At 47.1% G+C, this 26790-nt stretch overlaps 1 protein-coding gene across 3 annotated transcripts in view; it reads right to left on the bottom strand.

Moving 5' to 3' along the window:
* Positions 1–26790, bottom strand: part of NECAB2 (N-terminal EF-hand calcium binding protein 2) — an 85841-nt gene that overhangs the window by 56547 nt on the left and 2504 nt on the right. The window contains exons 1-2 of one of the 3 annotated variants that reach the window (XM_005526333.3): positions 14136–14345; positions 5473–5497 (exon numbers count right to left, since the gene is read on the bottom strand). In XM_005526333.3, the coding sequence (XP_005526390.2) occupies positions 5473–5497; positions 14136–14330 (220 nt within the window). In that variant the 5' untranslated portion in view covers positions 14331–14345. Of the gene's footprint in view, positions 1–5472; positions 5498–14135; positions 14346–26790 lie in introns of those variants that run through there. The other 2 variants (XM_088062272.1, XM_088062271.1) reach the window with 2 other exon arrangements.

The following is a 26790-nucleotide window of genomic DNA, read 5'->3' on the forward strand; positions in this document are numbered from 1 at the left end:
CTTCCTTGATGCCTTGAAAGCCTTGTGTTTGAAGTCCAAGTTGCTTATCACCATTCAAGTCCTGTGCAAAGGTATTTTTTAAAAGGGCTTCAAATTCACAGGGAAACGGGAGAAGATAAGTATTTCAAGTCTTAAAAACAACTTGTGGACAATTACCAGGCTAAAAATGGGGTCTTTGGATCATCTGCTCACCACTGATAATTTTCTCCATCCCTCTCTCTGTGCATTTCTCTAAATTTCTCTGCTCCCGCACTACCAGAACTGAAGAGGCATTTTCACTCCATTTTCCCCCAATTTCTGTACTAATAACTCAGGATCAGCAAGGGGCACTCTCAGAGTGAAAGGAAGAAAAGGAAGCATTTACACAGTAAATGCTGTGTCTGGTTGTATTCGTGCATTTGAGCTCTAAGCACATCCACAGACAAACACACATTTCTTCCTACTTTAGACTCACTAGAGGGACTCAAAATAATTACTCTGGGCAGGGTCTGGAAAAGGTGGGTGAGACTTTGAGAGATATTACCACTAAATATCCTGCAAATTCCCCAGATCAAAGTTCTCAGAGGAACTGTCTCTGCCTACAAACACAACACAGGACAGGCACACAGCATTTGTGAAGGGCTGGAAATTGCTGGTAGCTTCACCTGTGTTCCTTTGGAGACCCACTACACCAGGATTCATTCAGCCTTCTCCCTTTGCTGAAGGCCCAGGTCTCTCCCTGCTCTTCCACCACCATCCCTTCATCAAGAAACACAATGCATGGGACAAACCTCACTCTTTTCCTTTGGGTACTGGTGTTTAACAAGACTGATTTCTACTCAGGTGACACTTAGGACATGCCTTCTTGAACATTATGAAGAACTTGAGTTCTTGAACGTCTCAAGCTGGGGCTGAGAGATGTGCCTGAAGCTTTTCACTTGCTTGGTTTTGTTTTTCTGCCTTTTTCCTGCTTTTGGAGCCTGTGGGGTCCCCATAGCAGGGGGTCAGCAGTGGCATCACAGCCACAAAGCCACCAGGCAGAGCAGCACTGCCACTTTATGTGTAAGCAGCAGAGCTCCCTCTCCTCACAAGGGCACAACCCCACTCACAGCTGACCAGGCTCCTTGGCCAGCTTGTTGTGATGCTGATGTGCAAAGCTATTCATGTTCCCTTCTTGTCAGGAGCTCTCTGTGTGCCCCCATGGTGTGTAGTGTAGTTTGCTGTGAGACTTGTAGCACTGGGATGTGCAGACCTTTCCTTACACAGAATAGCAGCATAAATCTCATTTAATGAGCTCTTAAGTGACTAACATATCTGTGAGCAGCTATTTAAAGGACAAGCCCTACTGGGATAGGAGTGGGCACGATGCCATTGCCCTCATGGCTCTTAACCAAAAAGCCCTTTCCAAACACCAATTCCTGCTTCATTCTTGCTTCTTTTTTTTATTCCCCCCTTTATTAGCTCTGCTACGTCCTCTGCAGGCCTTCAGCTGATCATTCAGATCAACTAAAACCTGAAACCTCCTCTCAGCATTTGTACTAAATTTGTGGATTTCTTCACACTTCATTGTGTTTCATTTTTGATAACAGAAGCTATTCAGGACAGCATGTGCTGAATGGCTTCATTCCCATCCACACCTTCTCTAGATATAATTTGAAGGGAGAACCAGAACAGTTTGGGGTCGTTCTTGGTACAGAAATCACAAGGACAAGGAAGATGCCAGGTTGACTGAACCACAACTCATCACTGGTCACTATCAGGTGAAACACTGCACCACTCCCAGCTCCTCCTGCCATTTTCTGCAGGTGTTTTACAACCATATACCACGTTTCTGGAATATTTCCTTTTGCATCTCTCCCTTTCCAGGGCAGAGGTCCAGGGCAAACCACCTAAAGCCCATTGTCAGACCTGTGGATGGGTCAGACTGACAGCCATTTCCATCAGCAGGATCTAATAATTACAGCAAAACCCACCAAACTAAACCATAGATTAAAGCTGGATGTGCTTTGCATTTAGTTACACTCGAGGCACGGAGGTTGGGAAGTTGCAGTGACTCAGAGATTTCCAGATAAAACATCAGTTTTTGGGAAGATGCATATCTATAATGAATTGCTAGCAGTTAGGCTATTCTGTCAAAATAAAACTCTTTTAATCTTTCAAAGAGAATCCTGGGCTATTTAATTGATTAGCAGCTTTTTAATGAGAGGATTAAGTACACAGTAGATAACTCAGATGATTGACAGCTCTACTGCACCAACTAAAACAAGATGCCTCCGTTTTCCCAGCACACGCCAATTAAATGATTAAGTATTGTTTACTGGGACTGGGAGGATTACAAGACAGTAGGTGGATTTATTAGCAGAGAAAGGAAAAACACTCCTACACAAAAGAAAAAGATTATTTTGAATGACTAACAGCCATGCCCCTGCAAAGCATGACTAGAGCTAACCGAGTTATTTGCTCCCAGGTTACACTCCAGCCCTTCTCCCTTTTTCAGACCATTTGTCAGTTTACCCAGTTATCTCCAACGTGCTCATCATTTCCAGGTGTCTTATGCAGACCATTTTCTGAGTTTATCATGTAGATAGTTATAAAACTGCTTGATATTATCCCTGAGGAAAAGGTTGGGAACTTAGCTCACATTATAGACAGAATCTCACTTCTCTGGAGCAGGAGACCAAGATGCCTTTTAAAAGCAGGAGCTGCTTCATTAGCAGCCTTTTAGCACATGGAGGCACTGAATCAAATCACCTAAATACAAGTACCTGAACATGGCAGGGGCAATAAGTGGTTTAGCATCTTGCAGCAAGAACATACAATTTTACATGAATTAACAATTTATGTGAGAAAGTTTGGAAGAAAGGGGAAGGAGAGAGATGCTCTTAAATTCATGCTATCAGGCTCCATAGTAACCGTGTCTGAACCAGCCACAGCTTTAACACAATATGTGCCGTTTTTACCAGGCTGGGGAAAAAAATCAAGATGCTGAAAATATTTCCTCATTTTTGACTTCTTGACTGCACTTTAAATGAGAATACTCCTTAACCTTATAATCCCTTCCTTTGTGCTTTAGGTTACCCTCTAACCATCTGATCTCTGCATGGAAAAAGCTAAATGAGACGTTGTAGTTAAACTAGATGTCAAGAGCCAAAGTTTTGTTCAGATTTTCCCCTGCCCTCTTTCTGTAGGGTTCCTACAAAGGTCTGTGAGAGTGGCTTTAGCACAGCTGAGGAAAGCCAGGGTTACCAGCTCTGGGTAAAGCTGCCAGCACTCCCTGCCCTGGGAGCGCTCTCCCCGGTATGCCACCAGCGCTGGATAATGACCCATCTCACCTGGTTAATTAGAAGAGTAAAGTCCCTGCCAGACAGGAATCTCTGCAGGTGTGGAGACCACAGAAGCATGTTAACAGAGTAAAATATTTTGGTAATCTCTGGACTTGTGTTTTTAACAGTCTGCCCAGGGCTCAGGGCCCCATCCTGGGATTCTGACAAAAATGAAAAGTGTGAGATTTTCATTTTTCCTCAGAGGGCTGTATGCAGCACCTGCTGTGAGACATAAAAGCAGCAGGCTGATGCTTCCACTGTTCCTTGGAGCTGTAACAGGTAAAGCCATGAATAGGCTGAATTTCAAAAAATCAGTAAATTAAAGTCCAGAATGTCAAAGAGAAAACTGGAAAAAAGAGATCCCCAGGGATATGAAATACAAAGATATTACCTTTGGCTCTGGAAACCTCTGAGCCCTAGTTCTCAGAGAAGCTGTAACAATGGAAATATTCTTGCACATCTCCTGCAGCAGTTGCTGTGAGCTGCAGGAGGCTGGAGAGGGGCTGTGGGGAGCTGTGATCCCAAAAGGCTGCAGAGGAACACACTGAGCTAATTATAATGAGTGGCAAACTCTGTTTTCCAGAGTTCATCAAATATGAATGGCTAGTGAAACTGGTCACCATGGCTAGCAAGTGCTGTGTGAAGAAAAAAGTAGCACCTAAATAAATGTAAGGAGAAGCACTGGAGGATGTAGGGTCCTTCAGAGGATCACAGCCCCAGGATGACAGCCAGCCCTGCTCCTTGGGGCTGGAGAGCAGGGATGCCCAGCCTGACACGTGCTCCAGTGTGTCACCTTGCAGGAGCCAGCCTGGGGAGAGGTGCCACTCCCTCTGCCTTGTGCCAGCCTGTCCTCAGGGCTCCATACAGAGGGAAGGGCAGCATGAGCCCCTGGTGAGCACCTGTTGTGCTGCCCAAATGCTGTAGCTGTAGGTCCCTTGCACTGCAAGCAACAAGAGTGGAAGCAGAGATGGAGACAGCTCCTTCATCAAAGAGCATCTGGCCTTCCTTAAGAGATCCAGCTATTCTCCCTGCATTGGGGGTTAGGAGGGGCAGGACAAATTTACCTTCTCTGCCTGTGCTCAGTGGCATTTGTCTCCTCACCCCCTGCAAGTGCAGCCCCTGCTCTCACCCTTGGCAGCTCCAATACCTGCCCAGCACCATCTCTGAAAGCAATCAGTCTGGTGCCAAGAGCATAAACTCATTTTTTCCTCTCCACTCTCCTTGCATCACACAACTGCTCAGCTTTTCTAAGTAACAAACTTCAGTACCTCATTACTCTGCCAGTTGCCATAACCAAGTGCCCACAGCTACATGGCATTTACTGGTTATTTGTGAGCCAGCTGCAGCACCCTCCTTACCAGGGGCAGTGAGGAGACACATCTGTGAACACCAGCAGAAATCAGGTATCTCCCTTTTAAAGCTGGAAGAGAACAACCAAACTCTCCCCTGTGTTCCTCTGCACAACCCTCCCACATCTCCCCCTGCAAACACACAGCATTTTGGTGCATATTTCATTTTCTTCTTGAACAACAGGGAAAGACTAGATACTAGCTCTTGGGATTTTATCTAGGAGCTAAAATAAAACTGCTTTTCAGGGTGTGGAAAGATCCTGGGATTAGACCCACTGTCCCTTCTTTCCTTCAGCTTGTTATCTTACCACTTCTCTCTTTCCAAGTCATTTAATGAAGACTCATCCATGTTATTCCAAATGTGAGGACTTGGCTGGGCTCAGTGCAGGTGTTTGGCTTTCCACAGACACAGACTGAAAACACACATCAATGTGTGCTGCTCTTTGACGTGTGGGTCCAGTCCCTCAGGAACCAAACTAATAATATCCACAAGTTAGCTCTGTTTTGCTGAGCTACTTTAAGATTACCAAGGCGTGGATCCTCATTTATCACTTACCTGCAATTTATTTTTATATTGTTTTTGTGAAATTGCTCTTAATCTGGTGGATTCTGCCATGCCAACTTGCATACCAGTATCACTTCTGCTCCAAGAATACTTTTTCCAAAAAAAATAACAAAACCTTTTCTGATGTTTTGAGTGTATCAGCATCAACCCCAGTAAACTGAACAACATTTAAACACTTGGATGTTGCTATCAGGAAAAATGGTAATACTGACAATAGTCCAACCGAGAAATATGGAGTATAAATGCACAGACTTACCATTTTTGTCAGCTCTTCTGAAAATCTAGAATTGAAAGAGAGAGAGAAAAACGTGTTTACTGTGTTGTCCAGCATGGGGGTGAAGCCCTTTGCACAGGACCACGTTCAGGGCAGGTTCAAGTGCTCCAACCCCTCAAGACCCAATTCAGGAGCTTTACTGAGCTCACTCTCCCCAAGGCTCAGCTCATCTCCCCCAGAGCAACATAACTGGAACAACTGCTAGAAATGCTTGCAGCTCTTCCAGCACCTCCCTCACTTAAGAAAGCTGAAACCATGAATCCAACACCAGAAAAATACACACACAAAAAAAATTTACAACAGCCAGGCAGCCAGTCCAGACAATTTCTCTGGAGTCAATAAAATCTCTTAAACCAATTTTCACAGCTCTGCACTTCTGAAAAAAAAAATTATTTACAACATTTTTATTTTAAAGCAAGTCTCCTGCGTGGGAAGGAGATTATATTTAGACTTAAAACTACAGCGTGGAGGAACAGTCCACAGAGAGGAATCAAATAGCCGTTTCAGAAGGGAAAAAATTGCAATAAAGTGTAGTACTGTAGAACTTGCCAGGGAGAAAGAGAGCAGAAACAACAGCTATTTTTCTCACCAGTCTCATCTGAGGAATAGTCCCCTAATACTGATACCAAAATCAGCTGGTCACCTGGAGGGGCCTTGCTCTAATTGAGTTTTTAACCATAGACACTAATTATACATTCATTAGCTAACTCCACTTACATGATGCATATGGATTATTTTATTTTACTTAGTCACACCCCTTATCAGAAATCCTCTAATGGATCTTTGGGGTCCATCTCCAACATCTGGTGTCCTTTTTAGGTGACTGTTCCTCAACACTCACTTTTGAGTAAGCCAAATATCTTTGTTTTCCATAACTTCTACTTTGTCACTCCTGCAGTGTGACAAATGCTGAGCTGGCATCCTGTGTGTGTTTTGCATGACTTCTGCATCCCTAAGTTACATCCTTCATCCACCTCTCCAGGGCTGTGCTGTTTTGCTCTACTGTCCTTGCCAACAAAATGCAATTAATAGCAAAAGGCTTGTGCAAAGGCTGGAAACTTACAGGTATCTGCCAAAAACAGCTGCTAGCAGAGGTTGGCCATAAATTACAAAAAAATTAACATGGCATAAAAAGGTAAAATATTCTCATCATCTCTTCAGGCCTGACCCTATTAATTTGAGCAAGAGCAGAGATTTTAGTTGTACAAAGAAATTTCCCAGAGGAGGGAATAAAAGCACCAGCAAGACAGATCAGAGTCAGCCGTAAAATAGAATCTCATATTTTCTGGGTCACAAAACCATTAAAAAAAAAAAAAAATATCAGAAGAGAAACTGCTGCACAAAACAAGAACCCCAAGAGACAAATTGAATTGCAGAATATGCTATTTCACTGAATATGGCTTAATTAAGGAACATTAATCATTCTTTTGTCCGAAGTCCTTGTGAGGCTTTGCAGCCTGGGGCAGAGTCAGAGCAGGACTTTCTGGAGTACTTCAGCAGAGGCAAAACCCCTCTGCCTGAGCCAAACCAGTGTTGGGAGTCACAGAAACTGCCTGCAAGGATTACAGCTTGTGACCACGGCAAAATTCCTCTTGTGCTGACCTCCATTTTCTAAAAGCCATTAGTAGTTTTGGGAGGGAAAATCCTACCTCTCTCCACACTCACAGATTTCATTGAAGTTACATATGGGTTTTGAAAGGCCAGCCAGTAATGGCTTGTCTGTGGGAAGAAGGAATTGATCCCAGCAGGACCCCAGCAAGCTGCAGGGCTTTAGCACCCATCCCTCACCTGTGCTCAGTGTGTCCTGCCCACTGTAGGAAATATTCCTCTTTTCATGGCTTGGACACCCCAAATCCTCTCCCCATGAGCACCTCCAGATGAGGCACTTCTCTTCCTGGATGCTGATTATTTCTGGGCTTTTTTTCATCAATGCATCCTTCTGTTGCCCTTCCCATTGCTTTGAAACCAAGGTATTACAGCCAGTCTAACACCAAAGGAGCAATGCCTGTCTTAAGGTCCCATGGGAGATCACCATCCCACTAAAAAATCAATAGGTAAAATGTAGATTAAAATGGGAGAAAGGCTCAACTCTGCTCCATGGAGCTGTTTACCTTGCAAGGAATACTTGGAGCAACAGGAAAAAAAAAAATGGAAGAAATGTTTAGAAATTGAAGAATTTATATCCAGCTTCACTAAGTGAATGTTTTAGGGGTTTAACTCTCCCAGACACTCCCTAAAGTATGACTATTTGTAAATGAATGTGTGGATGAAAGATCAGAGTGGCTGTGTTACTTATCAAAGTTTATCCTACAGGACCAAGCTGCTTGGCTTTTTTTTTTTTATTGTTAATGAGTAAGATTTATCCTTTCAACTTAATTGAACCACCTAAAATTTGCACACATAAAAAATATTTAACTGGGACACCTGGAGGGAAAAAACAATTTAAGACAAAGTCATCTGTCAGCACAGGCAGGCACTGCATCAAGGTGTGAACATTGGAATGAGCATCGGGAGCCTGATAAAGATGTAATATAATCTGTGATAGCTTGGCAGTGCTGCCAAAAATGCTGCTGCTGTGAAGACCCAGGATTTATGTTCTAGCTCAGCAGAATGCCCTCCCCCACACAGCCCAGAGACACCCTCTGCTCAGCTCTTGGATTAGTTGTTCCACTGTGGGAAGGAGGGGATGGGCTTTCCATAGGGGAAAGGTGTGAGATCTGGGGATGGCAGGGAAACCACAGCCCCTCACAGCTTCCCTCTGGACCAGAGAGCAAACCCATAAGGGTGCCAGGCTCCCAGGGAGCTGGGGGCAATGACAGCTCCCACCAGCTCCACAAGAAGGGAGCACAAGTGAGGATGCTGTGTCATCTCCAAGGCAGAGGCTGCAAGCCCATGCGCCCCACAGCTCTGCGGGCTCCCGGCAGCTCCAGCACATCCTCACTCAGCAGCAAAGTCACTTGCACTTAGTCAAGGCAGCAGCCTGGAGGTTGGTGAGAGAGGAGGTGATGAAATATGGATGGAGATGTGCCCTGTCCTGCCAGGCCCTCAGCAGCAATCGCTTCCTGTGCCTGCAGCCGGCCGAGGACCATCCCACGGGCAAGGGGCTCGCACAGCCTGACCAGGGATGCTCTTTCCGCTCCATCACCCCCTGTTCTCCAACCATCAGGGCACTGCACAGATTTCAGATGGTAAATGAGGAATTATCCACTTCAAGTACCACAGCAACCATCTCCCTCAGCAGCCATGCTTTGATGCTATTAAGCAAAATTCCCAAAGAACAGGCTAAGTCACACAGGGAGCCCACAGGATGCCCACAATATGGGCATTAACCTATTTTATAGGATTTACACAGGCAGTGCATGCAGTTTGCTGTCTGTGCCATACTTAACCCACTTACCAGTGGTTTAGATGAATAATATAAACACTATTTTCTCTAGAGCAAAGAACTTTTGTCAAGATTTCCAATAGGTTTTCCCTAAATATATGTTTTTGCTATACTCTCAAATGGCTACTACAGATATTTGACTGCCAGAAGTAAGCAATTCAAAACCCTGGTGGTGGTAATAATAAACTTGAAAAAAATGATGGCTTCAAATTTAAACATTTAGTTCTGCCTTCTCAAAGCTTCTGGATGAGAGCAAGCCACACTTAGGCTGCTTAATGAAGGCTTTCTCACGAGTTTTATTAAATTCACAATAGCACTCCCCTGAGAAGCCCAAGAATTATTACAGGTTTGTGGAGTTTATAATCCCTTCATCAGGTTAATATTATGTTGATTTAAAATAGAATGTAGCTAAGCTGAAATTTTGTTTTCCATCCTAATCTAGGTGCAGAATCGAGGACAAACACAATCCTGTCTCATGCACGAGGAAAGTCTACAGATGAGAAGGCATCCAGAGATCTATGGACCTAAAAATATTATTGATCCTCATACAATGTTCCTGCATTCCTCTTCTGGCTTTCTGTTCCTCTCCCTACAAGTTTTGACACTTCCTTTGGAGTTCAGACAAGGTTTTATATCAGGCATGGTCTTTAGTTCTCAAACCTGAGGCCCCAGTAGGAATTTCCTCTCCTACAGCCTTTCTCTGTTGCGCTTTCTGGTGAAAATGTGAGAAAATAATGACCTGAAGCTTTGTCACTTTGGACTATGTCTTTAGACATCCTCAGGCTAATGAGCATTCCCCATGCAAGGAGAAAGGTTTTATTTAGGTGTTTCAGTATGGAATATGGTATTGGTGTAGAAATACTGTCCCATCTGCAGTGGTTCCCCACAAAACAAGCCTGCTGCAGAGCTCCAGGTCTCTGGGAATTTTCCCACTTCAAAGCAGATCCTTTTTCTTTTTCCCTTCCTCCCCAAGAGAAGAGCAGCTGACACCATGTCCCAATTCTGCTTTTGCTCTTACCTTCTCTTTAGACTTTACCTAGCTGTCCTAAATTAAAGTTGCAAGAGAAAGGTAAGAGTTGCATCTGATGTTCTGACCTGATGACGTCCAGCACTAGAAGTTACTTTTCTGTTCAGCTTCATTTCAAGCACCCACTTCCAAAGCCCTGAAGATCAGAGGAGAACAGATGGACTCTCCTGTGTGATTATGTACCTTGCAGTGAGCAGTTCCTGAAGGAAGAGAGCCTGGCCTGCCCTGGCCTCCTCTCCAGCTGTGCCTGCAGGTACAGCTCAAGGGAGCGATATCAAACCACGGATTTCACAAAGGGAGGATTAAGGAGGAAGAAAAAAACCCTCCCAGTTCACTCATAGTGAGAAGGTAAACAAGGACAAAAGAAGGGGAATGAACCAACCTTGAAAAAAAACCCCAACAAACAAAATGAAAACAGAAGCAAAGAGGTCAAAACAGAAGAGGAGTGAGAAAGGATTCCTGGGATTCTTGTGGCTGCAAGAGCCTTGCAATTAAGGGCTGCACTGGAAATCATGTCATTGACAGAATGGTTGGAAAACTGGCAGTTCTGGATCTACACTTGGAAATGCACCATTGGCACAAACCAAATTCTCTGTATCTTCTATCCAGGAACCTCACTCAATCCCATGGGGCTCAACTTGTGGCAGATTTGGCCACATAAGCGAGATTGCAAGAGGAGCCATAAGAATGAGAGATGGATTTGAAATCATCTTTGAATAAAAAATCAGATAAGGGTCAAAATTAGTTTCCAGAAAAAAACAGGGTAGATAAAACAGAAAGCTTCATCTGACCTGAAATGAATAGCAGCTGTGTTCTTCAGGAGTGTTTAAAATAAGGCCAAAAATCAATGCATTTTGTCCCCATTGGCAAGAAAGGAAGCAGGGAGGCCAGTGCTGCCTGGAGCTCACTGTCCTGCCATGGGGATGCTCATTCATAAGCAAGGCTGATCCTTATTTTAGATGCCAAGCAGGAGGTGAGCCATGAACCAGAAGGAGCATCTTCACCTGCAGCTGCTGTGACTGACCAGGCCTCACGTGCTCTGGAGTTCACACTTCTGCTGTCAGCACAGGCTTTTGGCAGTGACAGGAAGGCAGGAAGAGATGAGCAAGGACAGTAGATCAGCCAGCTCTGAAGTACTCCCAGACAGACCAAATCCTGCCTAGACATTTCCTGTGCCTAGAGCCATCCGCCTCAGCTCTGCATAGCGTGTGCACTCATTCACTCTCAGCAAATGCAATCTCACACTGGCTTAGCCACAGAGACATAATATATCCTCCTTTTCATAAGCATTGTGGCATTGAGGATTTGTTCTTGACTGGAAATGCCACCATCTCCTCTTACAGATTGCAGCAGCACTGTCACAGTCTGTCCATGTGGGTGCAGAAAGCACTAGATATCCTGTGTCCATCCACAGCTTGTGGTGTGAGTGGGAATACCTGCTGCAGATTGCACATGCCTCCAGCCCTGAGCCTCGGGCTTGCAGCTGCAGCAGACCCAGAGAAGGCACCTGAGGGCAGGCACAGGATGGGTACAGACCCCTGGCTCAATCTCAACCCCTTATGATGATTTGACCAATGTTGTAAGAGCTGACCATTCATTCATTCATTCATTCATTCATTCATTCATTCATTCATTCCTAGTAAACATTATTCAACTTTTTAAAATCCTTTACCTAAAAGGCCAGAGGCAAAATAAAAGATAAACACTGAACCTAGCCCAAAGTTAAGCCTCCAAGTGGCAGTAGCCAGGTCGATGGCAGAAGACATCCTACCCCCTTGTTGTGTTTTGTTCCTCTTCAGCCCTCACTTTTGTCCCGTAACAGCATGGTTGTGTTTCTTTGGTGGAAAGGGCACAGGGAAGTTTGTTCTGACACACCAGACACCCTCATGGAGGAGTCAGAACAAGAACACTGGGGATGGATGAATTCAAAGAAGGCCAGAAGAGGAAGAAGGAGTGACTAAGGTACTATTAGTGTCAGAACCATTTTATCTAATTCATAACCAAGCCCAAGCTTTCCTCTCCTCCCCCAGCCCCCAAGAAGCTGCCTACATAGCACACCAGCTCATGAAAACGTGTTAGCTAAACATAAAATCTTACAGGTCTTTTACTTCATCCTCCCCCACGGAGAAGCCATGCAGTGCTGCACGGCTGGGACTCACTGCTTCCCCAGCACATCCACCAGCAAAAATGTGAAGGAGTTAAATGGAAAACAGGTTATCATCCCTGAGCATTCAGTGGGATGCTTGTTACTTTCATGCTAATGTGTGAAAATTAAGCTAAACACGTGTTCCCCGTGTTTAAACCCTTTGTATGAAAGGGGGGTCTGGCAGTGCACTTGAAGAGCCCATCACAGCGAAGCCACAGCTTCAATAGCTTTGCTATTGTGCCTGAAGAAAAAGGAGAAAATCAACTTCTAAGGAAGGAGGGAGAAAAAAACCCCTAAGCCCTCAAATCTTACATTTCCAGAATCCATTTCTACTTTCAGCAGGTGAGAGAGGGCTCCCAGTACCATTGTAAAAGGAAAAAATGATCAGGAGCTGCACACCCAGCTCCATTGTACTTCCCGCTGAAATAATACAGTGCTCTACTGTTTCCCATTCTGAAAGTTCATGGCTCTTTCCCTAAGCTCAAATCTTAAAGTAGAAAAAGGAAAAATCACTTAAAGACAGTAAAATTGAATGGAGAAGATACCGTTTTGGTGGCAAAACACTTCTAACTCAAGAAACCTCTTACAAAAATTTAATATTGCTTCCTAATTGCAGCTGCCCACCTGCTGGCCCTTCCACCAGGCAGGATCATCCATCAAGTGCTCTGCTCTCTGAGCTGCTTTTGACAACCCACTAGAGACAATGGTTCCTCAGGGAACCAAAATGCTTTTCAGCTCAGGGTGCTCAGAGATGGAATGAGTTTTGGACTCTCCAGCCCACGCCAATGCCTACAGGTTCAGCAAATTATTTGCAAAATGTAATGGCTTGCCTTGAAGAGCTACTACTGCCTATCCTATCTCCAAGGAGAGCATGAGTTATCCTTTACTACAGCAAATGCCTCAGTAGTTTATTTTTGCATTCACTACTAATTTTTTTCTTTTTTTTTTCTTTTTTTTTTTTTTTTAAAAAAAAAAAGCTAAGAGATAGCAAGACAGAGGATCTATGTGTTTAATTACTGGATGCTGAAGAAAGACTGTAATTACAGCATTTGCACTCCGTCTGATTCCACCCCATTCTCCCAATTCATTTAAGTGCAATCAGCCTCATTAGCTCCCTAATCAGAAAGTCTATAAATATAGCAATCGAAGCACTGAGCACATCCCTACCAGCCCCTCCAAAACCAGGATTAAGGACCTACAGTGCATCCCCATCCCAGCTGGTGGAGGGGATGCAGGACCTGGGGAAAAGGCTGCAGAACCTGGTGTGCACACCCATGCTCAGCCCATCCAGAGGGTGCAGGAAACAGGGAACCGCAGTGCCCAGCCAGCCCAGAGTTCAGGTCCTGGCAAGGAGAAGGATACGAGCTACATCTCCATGCCCATCCGGTAAAAACCAAGGTGCAGGGCTCAGGAGAGGAGGTGCAGTACCCGGACTTGCATCCCATGCCCAGTCCAGAAGATGCAGAGCCGAGGTGCACCTTTGTCCCAGCTGTCCCAGAGAGTGCAGGGCAAGGGGACAGGGGACCCAGGCCACCCCGACAATCTATGGAGGTGCAGCACCGGGACAAGCGGGGGCTGACCCGGGCTGCAGCCCCCTGCCCCAGGCAGTCCAGGGGCACAGGATCTGGAAAGGGGTTGTTAAATCTGGGCACCCCTACACCGAACCAGCCCGGCAGATGCAGGACCTGGGCTGCATCCCATCCCCAGCCGGACGCAGGACCCGAGGAACAGCCCTGATGCCGAGAGGCAGTGGGGTGCAGGACCCGGGGTGCAGGATCCGGGGTGCGGGACACGGGGTGCGGGGCGCTCAGGATCCAGGTGAGCTGAGAAGCCGGGCTGCAGCCTCCTGCCCAGCTGCTCCAGGAGATGCCGGACCCGGGAAAGAACGGCGGTCCCGAGGGGCTCTAGCGGGTGCGGGACACGGGCAAGAGCATGCGGGACACCCACGCCCACCCAGCCGGGGATTGCAAGACCCGGCTCCAGCCCGCTCCCGGCCGGTCCGGGCAGCGCGGTTCGGGAGGAGCATCCCCGCTCCCGGGGCGGCGCGGGAGGCAGGAGCCGGGGTGCGGGATGCAGGGAGCACTCACATCGAGGATGACGGAGGTGCCCTTCCTCTGGGCGGCGGCGCCCGGGGCGAGCAGCTCCCTGTCGGCGAGGCCCTTGTCGCCCATCCTGCCCGCCGCCCAGCGCAGCAGCCCGTCCAGCCCGCGCAGCGCCGGCGCCGGCTTCCGCAGCAGCTTCTGCACCCCGGCCCGGCAGTAGCGCGCTGCCTGCTCGCACATCGCTCAGCCCGGCCTCATCCCGCCGCCGGGACTCCCCCTCCTTCTCCTCCTCCTCCTTCTCCTCCTCCTCCCACAGCCGCTCGGGGCCAGCGGGCGGGCCCGCGGGATGCTGCCCCAAGAGCAAGGGGGGAGTTTTGGGGCGGGGGTAGGTCAGCCCCCCGGGCTCCAACGAGAACCACCCTCTTAGGGAATTTATGTCTAAAAAGACTATATCCGTGTTCTCTCCCCTCCACAGCCTCTCTACACTCAAAGACAGATTTTAGCAGCTCTTTGTGAGGGCAGAAGAGAACAAATTTGTTGCTAGTAAATAAAACTTGCCCCTGAATCCCTATCACTCTTCCAAAAAGTCCCTATTCAGTGGATAGTCAGCGATTCCAGGTGGGGTATTGCAACATCTGTGGCTACAGCACTAACCACAGTGCTCAGCTGGAAAATATTCCTGACCTGTAATTCTGTGTTGTGAGAACATTTATTTGAAATGCTCCTGTGCTCGGTTTCATAGGTCAAGAGTTAGATTTGCAGTAGAGGCAATAAGTCTTCTGGACAAAATGGCACTAAATAATTTAATTTCCCACTCCACAGCTGAGGAGGTGCTCCCAGTTTGAGCTCAAACCTGGAAAAGCAGGAGAGCTCAGACCCAGAAACTTGGAGGTTTCCCCAGAGTTCTGGAGTAGCCACAGGCTCCAAATGTCCTTTCCCACATGCAGCAGCCAGACCCGCTCAGAGGCAGCTCTAGAGGACTTCATGACCCTCCCAGGGCCACATCCCCTGATCTGAACACCTCTGTCACCCCTTGCAAGCACTGCACACTTCCCACACTGAGTCCTGTGCCTAGCCAACCACTGCTTTAAGTGAAACAAACAGCAGTAATTTATTTATTTCAACAGAACTTACACATTGCAGTTCACCAGATCCCAGACCCTCACAAAAGCCTACCCAGAGGAATTATTTAGCTCCTTCTTCTAATCACCCATCTTTATTCAGCTAAAATGGGGTGAATTTTCTGTGTTTGAGGTGAAAGGTAGGGAGTGTGCATTTTCCTCTCAGCTGCTGCTCAAAGAAAAGTGAGTGGGAGCCCAGTTCCTTCTACTGGAAAATAGCTGGAAGCTCTTAAAAGTCTTTTAAACAAATGAGGCACAGAGAAGCTTAGCAGTAGGTCAGTACACCCAAGGGCTGAGCCCCTCTTTCACCAAACTCTTGCCCTTCAGGGTTTCCTTCTCCAGCAATACAAAACTCATGGGGGAAAACAGAGGAACTTCAGGGGTTTATGATGGTTTGTGGGAGCTGTGTGGAGCACTTCAATGGCTCTGTGCTCTTTCACAGGGATGCTCAGGGCAGGCTGGTGTACAACCCAACCATCACTCCCCATTCCCAATCACATCTCACAAAGCCAAACCAAACCACATCTTGCTTCCCCTTGCCATGAGCTGGTGCCAATCTCCTGTACCCCTCACAGTCAGAGCTACTCTGCTCTTTTGTACTTGTACAATGCTCAGATTATTCACATGCTTCTTTCTCCTTTAGATATTCCCTCCACTAAATGGCTGGTTCAGACTGCATTGATCACACCCAGGTTAGGATTACTATACATGCTTGCTAATTAAAACTATTGACTGAATAAATTTAGAAATAAAGTTCTTTGAATTTTCCTTTCTATTTGCCATGAAGATTCATTACTTGGATTTGAAGTCTGGGGTTATTGCTGTACTTTTATCAAAAACAACTCTTGCTAATGTCAAAACCAGCATTTAAATACTCATTTTTCCCACTGAACAGACCTGAATATAAAAAAAAATTCTAGAGACCATTTCTACTGGGCTGTGTTACTCAGGGCTATTTCCTAGTTCTTCTGAGGCTGAAGTCTCTCTTTAAGCAAAAAATGGGAAGACTGTTACTACTTATCTGAGCCAGGTGAGGAAACCAAGGAACTCTCAAGGCATATGCTGGTGTCAGCCCATGTCACACCACAGCCAAGGGTGGGGGCAGAGGCACAGACCTCACACTGAGCTCTGTGTGCCAAATTCATTCTCTCCTTCCTGCCAAGGGAGATGGGACACTGCCTGTCCCGTGCAAATAAACACAACTGCAGCCAGGGCATCAGGGCTCTGCCAGCCTCTCCCACCACCCTGCACTGCTGGTCATGCACTGACCCTGGCCAGCAGCCACCCACCAGGCCAGAAGGAGAAACCAAAAGCCAAACTAGTGATGGACAAGTGGAGACAGCAGTGTTTCCTTGCCTCTTCAGCTGCAGCTCCATTAAAGCTGGAGCTGCATTTCATTAAAGGTGGAGAGAGCAGGACCACCAGCAGCCACTGAAAGCTTTGTCCATAATGCCAATGCTGAGTGGCATAGGAATAAATAGGAGAGAAGAGAGAGAATGCAACTAAAAAGCACAGTTAAATGCAGACAAAGTGCATTCCTGGGAAAGCAGCAAGCCTTAATGACAGGTTCTGGTGGGCTCAGCATGGTCAGGCCACAAAGTGCCCAGGGGCAGCAGAGCCCAGCGTGCAGCATGGCCACGGACCCGCTGGCGTTTTGCTTCCCACGCTGTGCTGCAGGCAGAGAGCTCCAGCCCTGCCCAGCAGAGGAAGGGAGAGCTGCAGGGAAAGGCAGCAGCTGCTGCTCCACCTTCTCCACCCTGACATTTAACACTGAGCCTCCCCACTGCTGCGCTGGCTGGGCACACGCGTTGCTCCAGACCTCTACGGTATCGTAAGTGATGGATCAGTTGGACAGCAAGGTTGTTGAAGGCTGTTAGAGACCAGACCTATTCTCTCTCACTCCCAGCTCCAAGTTCAGGAACTCTGAGATCTCAAAAAATAGAGTATTACCAGTCCAGTTTCAAGTCTGATCTTGATCAGACAATGTTTTTTACTGGTGCATTTGGAACTCAGCACAAAGCACAGGATTATTTCTACCACTGACAGTGTTTGCTCTACCAGCTTTCATATGGGGCTTATTCAGGTGCTACATCCAGTATTTTCCAGAAAGTCTTAGAGCAGGAGCACAAGCCATGTGCTGTAATTTCAGATGAGAGGCCATCTGAAAAAAGCAAGGGCTTCTCTGAAGGAAAGGTCCAAGAGGAGAAGTCCTGTCCACACCCCGGCGTGGCAGAGGCAGTGGCTTTCATCTCCCCTTTGAGTTCTGCCTTCTCCACCCATCCATCTGCACACAGCAGGCAGCTTTATTTAATTAAAAACTTCCAGCAGGCAGGACCTGCAGCCTTGCTTGGTGCAAAATGTCACATATGACTTACTAATATTTTCTAGTGACTGAGGGATTGAGGTTAATGCAACAGTTCAATGGCAGGATGAGGAAACAGCTCTGCTGTCACAGAGATGGGAATTTGGCAAATCAACCTTGCTTGCTCAGCTTGGAAGCAGAAATTACACTTTAGTCCCTCTCTTAACTTCTGTTTATTATAATGCAGCACGTAATCACCAGGTGACTCTATCAAAAAATGTATATTCCATCTTGAAAATGCCACACTGCCAACAGCACCATGGTAACTCACCAGCCTGAACTGAAGGGGATCCAGGGAGACTGTGTCCATGTGCTGTGTTAACTCCTAAAAACACAGCAAACCCCCTCCCCTCTGCGAGCTGAAGGGAGCAGAGCTCATGGTTTGGTGGCACAACTTGCCCACCACTAATGAAGTGCTGAGCCCACCTCAGTCCCTGGGATCACAGGTTTCTGACCCAGACCCTGCAATCAGGGATAGGAAAAGCTTCAAATGCACCACTTTATGTCAGGTTGATCTCAAAGAGCTGAATTCTTGTTTAAGACAAGATGTAGACCTGCACTATGAACACCTACAGAGTGTCTTCCAACCACAGCTACCCTAAGGAGACAGAAACCTCTCTGTTCAAGTACTCTTGCATCCAAACATCCCTCCTGCTCCAGGACCAGCACTGCAGCCAAGGGGGGAGCAGGCAGGTCCAGCACAAGGTGAGAGAGCCTGAGCCTTCTTGGGGAATTACTCAGCTCACCCAATGCACCCAATTGCTGCAAACAGAGACCAGGAACAGCTTGAGAGTTCTGGCTATTGATGGTCATTATCCTAAAGGCACAGGTATCCAGGAAACCTGGCAAAGGGGAATTATAGGGACCAACCTCACCAGGAAACCTGGTAAAGGGGTTATAGGGACTAACCTCACCATTAAATAAAACTTATACAGCATTAGGATATCATAGCTCTCAGAGGCCCTGACTTCCCCAGAGCTCTGAGATGGTTCTCCAGAGAAATATGAGGATTTGTCACCATTTGAAATGAATTTTTAAAAGTAAAATAAAAAACAAAGCTCTCATTCATAAGAGACTCACCTTCCAAGACATACACAGACTCATCCTGGAGAGGGTCTGGGAGCTGTGTGGCTTCTCCAAACCTCTCAGGAGCAGCACAGCTCCTGCCTGGGCTGAATATTGCCTTTTAGTTATTCTGAGGTGCAGGACTGCAGGCAAACAGGGGGTCAAATCCTTCTGCTGATGGCTGCTAAATAAGTTCAGAGGGTCTTGGTTGGTTTTGTTTTGGTGTTGGCTATTAAGGGACATTACCTAGCTCTGTTGATTTGGTAATTGAGGAAATGAACATTTAACACCCAAACTAACACATCCTTGATTAAAGTTAAAGGCCACTGACTCAATAGACCTTGTGATTGCGGATTTGTAGGGAAGAGCTACAGTAAGATTTTTCTTGCATGTTTATTACTCATAATGATGTTCAGGTAAAGCAGACCAAAATATTTTTCCCTTCAATATGCAGCTGAGGTCAGAACTATTAAGGACCCTGGAAAAAGCTAATCCACTTCTGATGACCTTTTGAAATTACCTTTTGTTTCTTGTGCCCAGTACACCTCATTTCAAACCATATATAACAGTGTGAAAAACATGGAAATGGAGAATTGCAGACTTTCAGATCTCTAACCCTGTGTGTGAGCATGACTGCCAATTAAAAAAAATTTAAGTTATTGCACCTAAATAAAATATTGCCTCTTCATAACTGACCTCCCCAATTACAACATAAAACTGATAATTTGCACCGTCTTAATAGTCAAAATGTGTCTGAGAATGTGTTGAGATCAGAGCTATCAAGCTTCATAACAAGAGTGGGGAGGGAGGGACTGGCACTTTTCCCATTGCGTAATAGGTCCCTTTGTAATTAATTTCTAAACTAATTTCATCCTTTGCTTGGCAGATATCATCTCTGACTGCATTTGTGGGAGGAAAGAAGATCTTCCCAGTTTATTTCTGACAATAAATACAGTTAATTAGTGCTCAGTAAGTAGGATCTGACAGCTTTCAATGAGAGCAGGACTCCCTCTGGGGTTCCCAGCACAGGCACAGGGACAGGCACAGGGGGCAGCCAGGGCATGGGCAGGACACTGGCCAAGAGCTGCCTCAGGGGATGGACAGTTTAGAAAGGTAAAATACAAACATTTCTTATTCTTAACATGTCTAGCCTGTGGCTAAAGCTGTGAACAGCTGGAGGCTGTTCAGAAGGGCACAGAGCTTGCTGAAGGATTCCTCTTCCTTTGGCATTGCTCTCTGTCCTCAAAGTGATGCTGAAACCGCAGGACAGGAGCGATTTTGGCACAAAACCCAAAAGCCAGGCTTGCTCTACACAACCCAGCACCCTCTGGAGCCGAGAGCAGGGCCCCTGACCTGCCTGTGGGAAGGCCTGGAATTGAAAACGCTCTTGGGAATGCTGCAGCAGGAGCTGGGTGGCTGTGGTGGCCTCGGGGACACCCAGGACTAGAAGTTTCACGTGGCTCTGGGGCTTGCTGGTGGCCAGACTCCTGGGGAGAGATGTCAGGTGCTCTCCAAAGGACACTCACTGCAGCTCTGGCAGGGCACTGCTGCTCCTTCAGGGCAGACCATCAGTCCAACAGCACACCCACTGCTGCTCCTTACTGCTCAAACAACAGGAACTTCCATTTTTCCTCCAGCATTTTATTTGTCCTTATTTGCTGTCCTCAAAGTGACAGACCTGGGGAAATTATTTATATCTTACACTGCTCCCATAATTATTCACCAAGAGTTTGGGAGAGTCGCTGCTGGACACAGACACACACACAAAATCACTTCATGAGCATGTTATTGGGTTTCCTGGCTGTGGAGCTATTTTAAAATGCTGCTGTGTTTGCCACTTTGGGATCAAACTCATGTAATTTAATGGGTTTCACTGAGACATCAACAGGCCCTCAAGGCAGATATTGATTTCCCACAACAAAGGGCTGCTCTTGAAATAATTTAATGGGATCACCAAGAAGTGACTTTGAGCTGCTGGTGCTGGGATGCCTATGGATGTGAGCTTGCTGGGATGTCATGGAAAATGATGCCCAAAAGCAAGGCAGCCCCTGATCCACATTCCCAGGGGAGCAGTTGAAGCAAGTGCCTTTTCTCCTTTCTTCCCTTCTGTCCATAAAGACAGAGCTGGAAAAGGGGCACCTTCATCCAGTGGCAGTCACCCTGGTGCAGCACCGGAGGCTGCACATCCACAGCATGGCATGCAGGGACATCTAGTGCCTGATGCTGAGGCTGCAGGGAGGCTCTGGGCTGCAGCAGAGTGCGGTTTTCCACTGGCTTATCCCCTCACAGCAATAAAATGTCCCCATGGGGCCAGTACCAGCAGTGCTCTGGAGAATGGCATCCTGGCAGGAGGGTCACTGTGGGACTCTGACCTGTGTCTCAGCTGTCTGCATCATCTGGGGCTTTGTCTCCGAGCTGGAGCAGCCCAGCAGCTCATGGCCCATGCCTGGGACAGCTGCTCTAACCCTGGGCAGCTCCGGGTGCTTTCCCAGCCGTGCCTCAGCAGGCTCCCATGGCAGTGCAGGGAACGCAGCACGGCTGAGGAGATGGGACAGCTGTGTCTCCAGCTGCTAACAGTGCCCACCTTCCTGTTCTCTGCCAGTTCTGTGAGCTTCTCCAAGCCTGGCACAGATCCAGTGCCTGACCTGACTGCTGCCCTTGGGGATGGAGCTGACCACACAGTTGGCAGTGTGAGAAACCAATCTTGTTTTCAAAGGACATACTCCTGTCCAAAGCTATCCAGAGACAAGCTGGGGAATTAAAGCTGCTTGGGCAACACAGACGGGGCTTGTCAAGCCCTTGTACAAGCAGAAATACCAAATATCTGAGGATAATCTGAGCTGTTGGCAGCTGAGGAAGGTGGACAATCAAGATGTCAAAACAATCTCAGGGAGGCCAAAGCTCAGAGCATTGCAGACTGACACATGGGCGTGTGTTGGTGTGGTACCTGCAGTGCTGATGTCCCTGCAGGACACGGGATGGCAGCAGGGAGGGCAGGCACCCAGCCGAACCCAGCCACCTGCTGTGGCCAGGGTCAGGAACTCATCACACCGAGCTGCTGCCAGCAGATGCTCCTACCCACTGTCCCCTCCTTAGGTAGCAGCCCTCACTCTGGAAAACAGACATTTTCTTTAAATAGAATTGGAGAAGACAGCTGGAGATAGGGAAGGTCCCACTGGGCCTTGCACTTCAACAGAGAACCTGCAATAATTACAGATTTAAGATGTCTGAATCTAGTCCATCCCCACAGGCAGGGATGGATCCTTTCATGCTTTAAAGGACATTTACACTGCAGAAACGAACCTGTCTCCCAGCAAGCACAATAACCCCTCATCTTGGGGATGCTGAGCTCTGCAGTCAGGAGAGGGAGCTGTGCTGCTGTGGGACAGACACAGGGTCACCTCAGGGAGGGTTGTGACCCTGTTTCCAACCAGTCCTTGCAGCATAATGTTCTTTAAACATTGCTTTACAGAGATCTTAATACATCACCCTTTTTTTTTTTTTTTTTTAGTTATCTTCCCTTGTCTCTTTGGAAGTTTACAAATCCATAGCTATTCACAAAATTGGTGTAAGTTTATTAATAACTTCAGCCCCACTGAAAATCATACTTTCAACTAGCTTGCTACCCCATCTCAGTGCTGCCCTGCTTGCACAAAGCCTCTGTGTGACATCCCAACATCTCTGAGAACCCACTGGTCCTCCCCACCCCACCTGCCATCTTTTTACCAAAATGTAAGATCCCAGCTCTGACCTTCCCACTCCCAGCTTTATCTTGAATCACACACACAGGTTTTATCCTTTTAGCTGGGGTTTAAACACACCTTCAGAAGCCTGACATTTTCCCATCAAAACCTGTCCTGGCAGCTTTACTACCCTGTGCAAGCCCAGATCAGTGTTCTGAGATTCACACGACAGCTAAATCCCTTCCCTGAAAACATATCAGTGCAGTCCTTGGCCAGATAATTACATAACACCAAGTCCAAGTTATCCTGATGGATCTGCACATCATTTCTGTGCAAATGCCCTGAGCATCGCTGGCAAAGCCTGGGCTGGCTGCCCCTGCTGCCAGGCCAATGTGCCAAGCCTCAGCCCAGCAGAGAACAGCGGATTCTCAGGGCTCCCAGGCACAGATTTGCAGAGAAAACCCTCTTACAGCACAAGTGAGAGATACCTGGAGGGTTTTACCCTCCCTCTGTCTGCTACTTAGTGATTTCAGATGGCAAGACACAATTAAACTCCAGGTAGTCTGGCAATTAAACTCCAGGTAGCTTCAACTTTGCAACTTCTGGAAGACCACAGGAAAAGAAAAGACCCAAAGCAAATCTCAAATTTAAGTGATCAAGAGCTATCAGGTCTTTTACCAAATAATGTGTGTCTGATATACCATATATTTTTGTAGAACATGCTGTAGGAGACATTTAGCAGAAATATGAAACCAATTATTTATATCTTTTCCCCGTGAAAATGTCAGAAATAGAGCTATTAAATGAAACCATGCTAAATTTATAAATGCAAAGGACTCCTAGGTCACCCAGATTATCTGAGTTCATTGCAGAAAGCTCATTTTCAAAGGAGGGATTTCTTCATGAGATTCCTCAGCAGCAGCTCTCAGGTGGTGGAAGCCCATTTCTCCTGACAGACCCCAGGCAGTGAGTGCTGGGCAGGACGCCTGGCACCAGGACACCAGAATTCCTGCTGAGAATCTGCCAGCAGGTTTCTCCAGGGGTCTCTTCAGATCTATGAAGAGTGGCTCTGTTAAGTAGCAGCTTGCTTCCAGGGCTTCAGAAACAGAGAAACTTCAGCTGCAATGAGATGAACTATCTGAATCTCGCTCTGGTTTTCTTTGTGGCAGAGGGAACAATGCTTACAGGTTGCGTCCGTGGGTTGTTTTGGCTCCTCATTTGGGTTCTCCTTTTTTTTCTGAGCAATTTTAGAGGTATTCCCACCAGGCACCTGACCTGTTGTATCCAGCATAAATATGTCACCTTCCAGTAATGTTTCTGAAGGTTTCTCTGCCAGGTGCACACTCTGGAGTCACAGAAGATTTACTGCTTCACTTTTGCCTCCAGGATTATGGCAAATGATTGCAGGAGCCCATTCTATATTTGAAAACCACTCCAGCAGACAGACTACCAGTTCAGTGCTCCTGTCCTGCTAGACATCCTTTATGGCTGTGGAGCGTTCCCAGCTGTTAGTACCAAACATGTGGGGAAAAAACCCCAGAGCTGTTTGTTTTACAGCATTCCAGGGCACACCTTAATGGCCCATTGTAAACATCAAGGACATAAAGAATTTGACTGCAGCAGAGAAAAGCCTCCCAACGACCACTCCTGAGAGGAGCAGGCATATTCCCAAAGAACCTGCAGGTTGGAGGACTGGTGACCTGTGGAGAGGTAGAGTGGGACTGGGAGAGGCCACAAAGACTGGTGAAAAGCACCCAGGCACCTGTGTGGCCCCTAGAGAGGCCAGCTGGGCTGGCCAACAATGCATTCCCTGTGTACTGCTGGGACTAATCTCGTTGCTAGGAAGTTCAGGGGTTGGGGAGATAAATTATCAATAACTGCTGGAGACATTTGGTTGCAAAATCCCTCCAGCTGGGGCCCCCAGTCCTTAGGAAGGATGTGGAGCTGCTGGAGCCAGCCCAGAGGGGAAAACATTGATCAGAGGCTGGAGCACCTCTGCCATGGAGACAGACTGAGAGAGCTGGGGTTGTACAGCCTGGAGAAGGGAAGGCTCCAGGGAGACCTTAGAGCCCCTTCCAGTTCCTAAAGAGGGTCTAAGATAAGAGAGTTGGAGAAGGACTTTGGACAAGGGCCTGGAGTGACAGGATAAGGAGGAATGGCTTCAAACTGACAGAGGGAAGTGTTAGATTGGACACTAGAAAGAAACTCTCCCCTGTGAGGGTGGTGAGGCCCTGGCACAGGCTGTCCAGAGTAGCTGGGGATATCTCATCTGTGGAAGTGTTTAAGGCCAGGTCAGATGGGACTTTGAGTAAACCAGTCCAATGGAAGGTGCTCCTGCCCAAGGCTGGGCTTTGGTACTAGATGATCTTTAAGATCCCTTTCAATCCAAGCCATTCAAGGATTTTGGGGTGATTCTGTAGTTTTGTAAAATGGCTATATGTTTATATATAGGGGTTATTGACCCATCCCCTTCCTCAGTCCTATTTTAGGACATATGCTGTTCTGCTGGCAAGATCTGTGCTGGCAATCACGACATCCTGGCAGCAGAGCTGCCTCCTACACCCCACAAAGCAGACACCAATGCTCATCTCCCCTGGCAAGCTGCAAAAAGGCACTGGATGCTCCATTTTTAAGGCAAAATACCAAAGCTTTGGCTAACAGAATAGTCCCATATGTTTCTGAGTGTGCCTGCCAGGGGAGGTTTTCTCAAAGACTTTTGGGGATGGGTTTTTGACAATGTGATGCCATCATGTGTCCATCCTCCTCCTGAACTGTGAGCTGTCCATGCCCAGCCTTGTGCTGGTTCACATGGCCACATCATAAACAGCCCTCACAATATCCCATGCTTGAGTGACAGCCTTGCCCAGCATCAGCCACAGAATGCTCAGGAGAATGGGCAGAGCCCAGCTCTGACAGTGGATTAGGTACTGCAGGAGGCTGGATTTGGGGCTGTTCCCTACACAAATAAACAGTGATTGCCTTTAATTCTCACTGAAATACAAGCACCAGCTCGCACCAGGGCATCTTTACATTTGCTGTCAGGTGAGGAGGTGAGCTGGCCAAGGGCTGGGGCTCAGCAGTCCCACCCTGGGCAAGCAGGCTGCCATAAACACCATCCTGTGCTTCCTAACCCAGCACAAGGATGCTCCCCTTGCCCTGCACTGAGGGCTGCTTGCTGTGACTCAGGTTTACAGTAGCTGGAAACAGAGAGAAGATAAAGGCACTTGTGCCTTCCACAAAGGCCTCTTTGAACCCACCACCTTTACACATCAGTGAAGCACTGCCCTTCCAGCAGGTATTTCCCAAAATATCTGCCCTTCCCAGATAACAACACGGCAGGGATCAGCTCCATCCAAGGGCCGTTTGGCATTGGTGAAGGGCAGGTAAATATCCCTAGAAAATGTCCACCTTTAATTAAAAGCAACATAATCTCCCAGCTCCCTGTAATAATATCACTCCTCTGCCCCACAATGTGCTGCATTTCTCATCCAAAGGAGAGCAAGAAAAATGCAGTCCAGTCCAGCTGGTTTCTGCCTCAGCAGCAGCAGAGCTGGACATGGAAGCAGCCTCCAAAGCCTCCAAAGAGCCTCCAAAGCCTCCAAAGAGCCTTCAGCACCTGCAGGGCTGCTCAGATGCTCCAGCCGAAACCCAAAGAAGTCTCCTCAAATAGTTCATTTTCTTCAGGCTTCTCATCTTTTGGCCTCTTATATCTTTATTGCCCTGTTAAAGATTTTCCTTCAGCTCCCTGTTCTGGACAACCCTGTTTGCTGACCCAGGCACTGCCCATCCCAGGACACACTGAATCCTGGTTGGGGCACCTGCCTATGGGCCCTGCAAGGATTCCTAAATCAATCTTGGCTGTGAGTCAGGTTTCTTAGGATGGACTGTTAATGGAGAATATTGTTATTTGTTATTGTAAGAGCTGTCAGAAAAGAAAAAAAAAGCCCCAACACATCCAAATGAGTTTCAAGTCATGATACAAATGGACTGATCCTTCCCTATGTAATATAAGCTTCAAACTAGGAGATAATTAGTAAAAGATCATCCTGACAAATCTGAGTGTTAGGGAATCAGAGGAATATGAAAATTATGTTTCTGTATTAAAAATGCTTAGTATTAGTTCTTTCACCAATCAGGGGCCATTGGGACCTTCCAGCCTCGCTGAGAGTGTGGGGGTCAGTCATTCAGCCCCTGACAGAATAAACACTTTTATCCCATGCATTTCTGCTTCCCTTCTCATGCAGCATGCAAAGGCTACTGGAGCCACACACATGAGGGAAGGGGCAAAAGTGGCTCATCTGTGATGGTGTTTGACCAGAGCCAGACTTTATTGTTTTAGCTGTGGGATTGCTTTTAAATTCCTGCAGTTTTCCTGACCTAACACTGGGAAAGTGTCACATGCTCCACTTGCAAATAGGGATCTGCTCCAGCAGAGCTGCATCAATTCCTCTGCAATGAGCCTTCTCCCA

Source organism: Pseudopodoces humilis, chromosome 14 (genome assembly GCF_049639895.1).
Source record: "Pseudopodoces humilis isolate 2021_Gansu_Grassland_sample_001 chromosome 14, ASM4963989v1, whole genome shotgun sequence".
Taxonomy (NCBI): Eukaryota; Metazoa; Chordata; class Aves; order Passeriformes; family Paridae; genus Pseudopodoces; species Pseudopodoces humilis.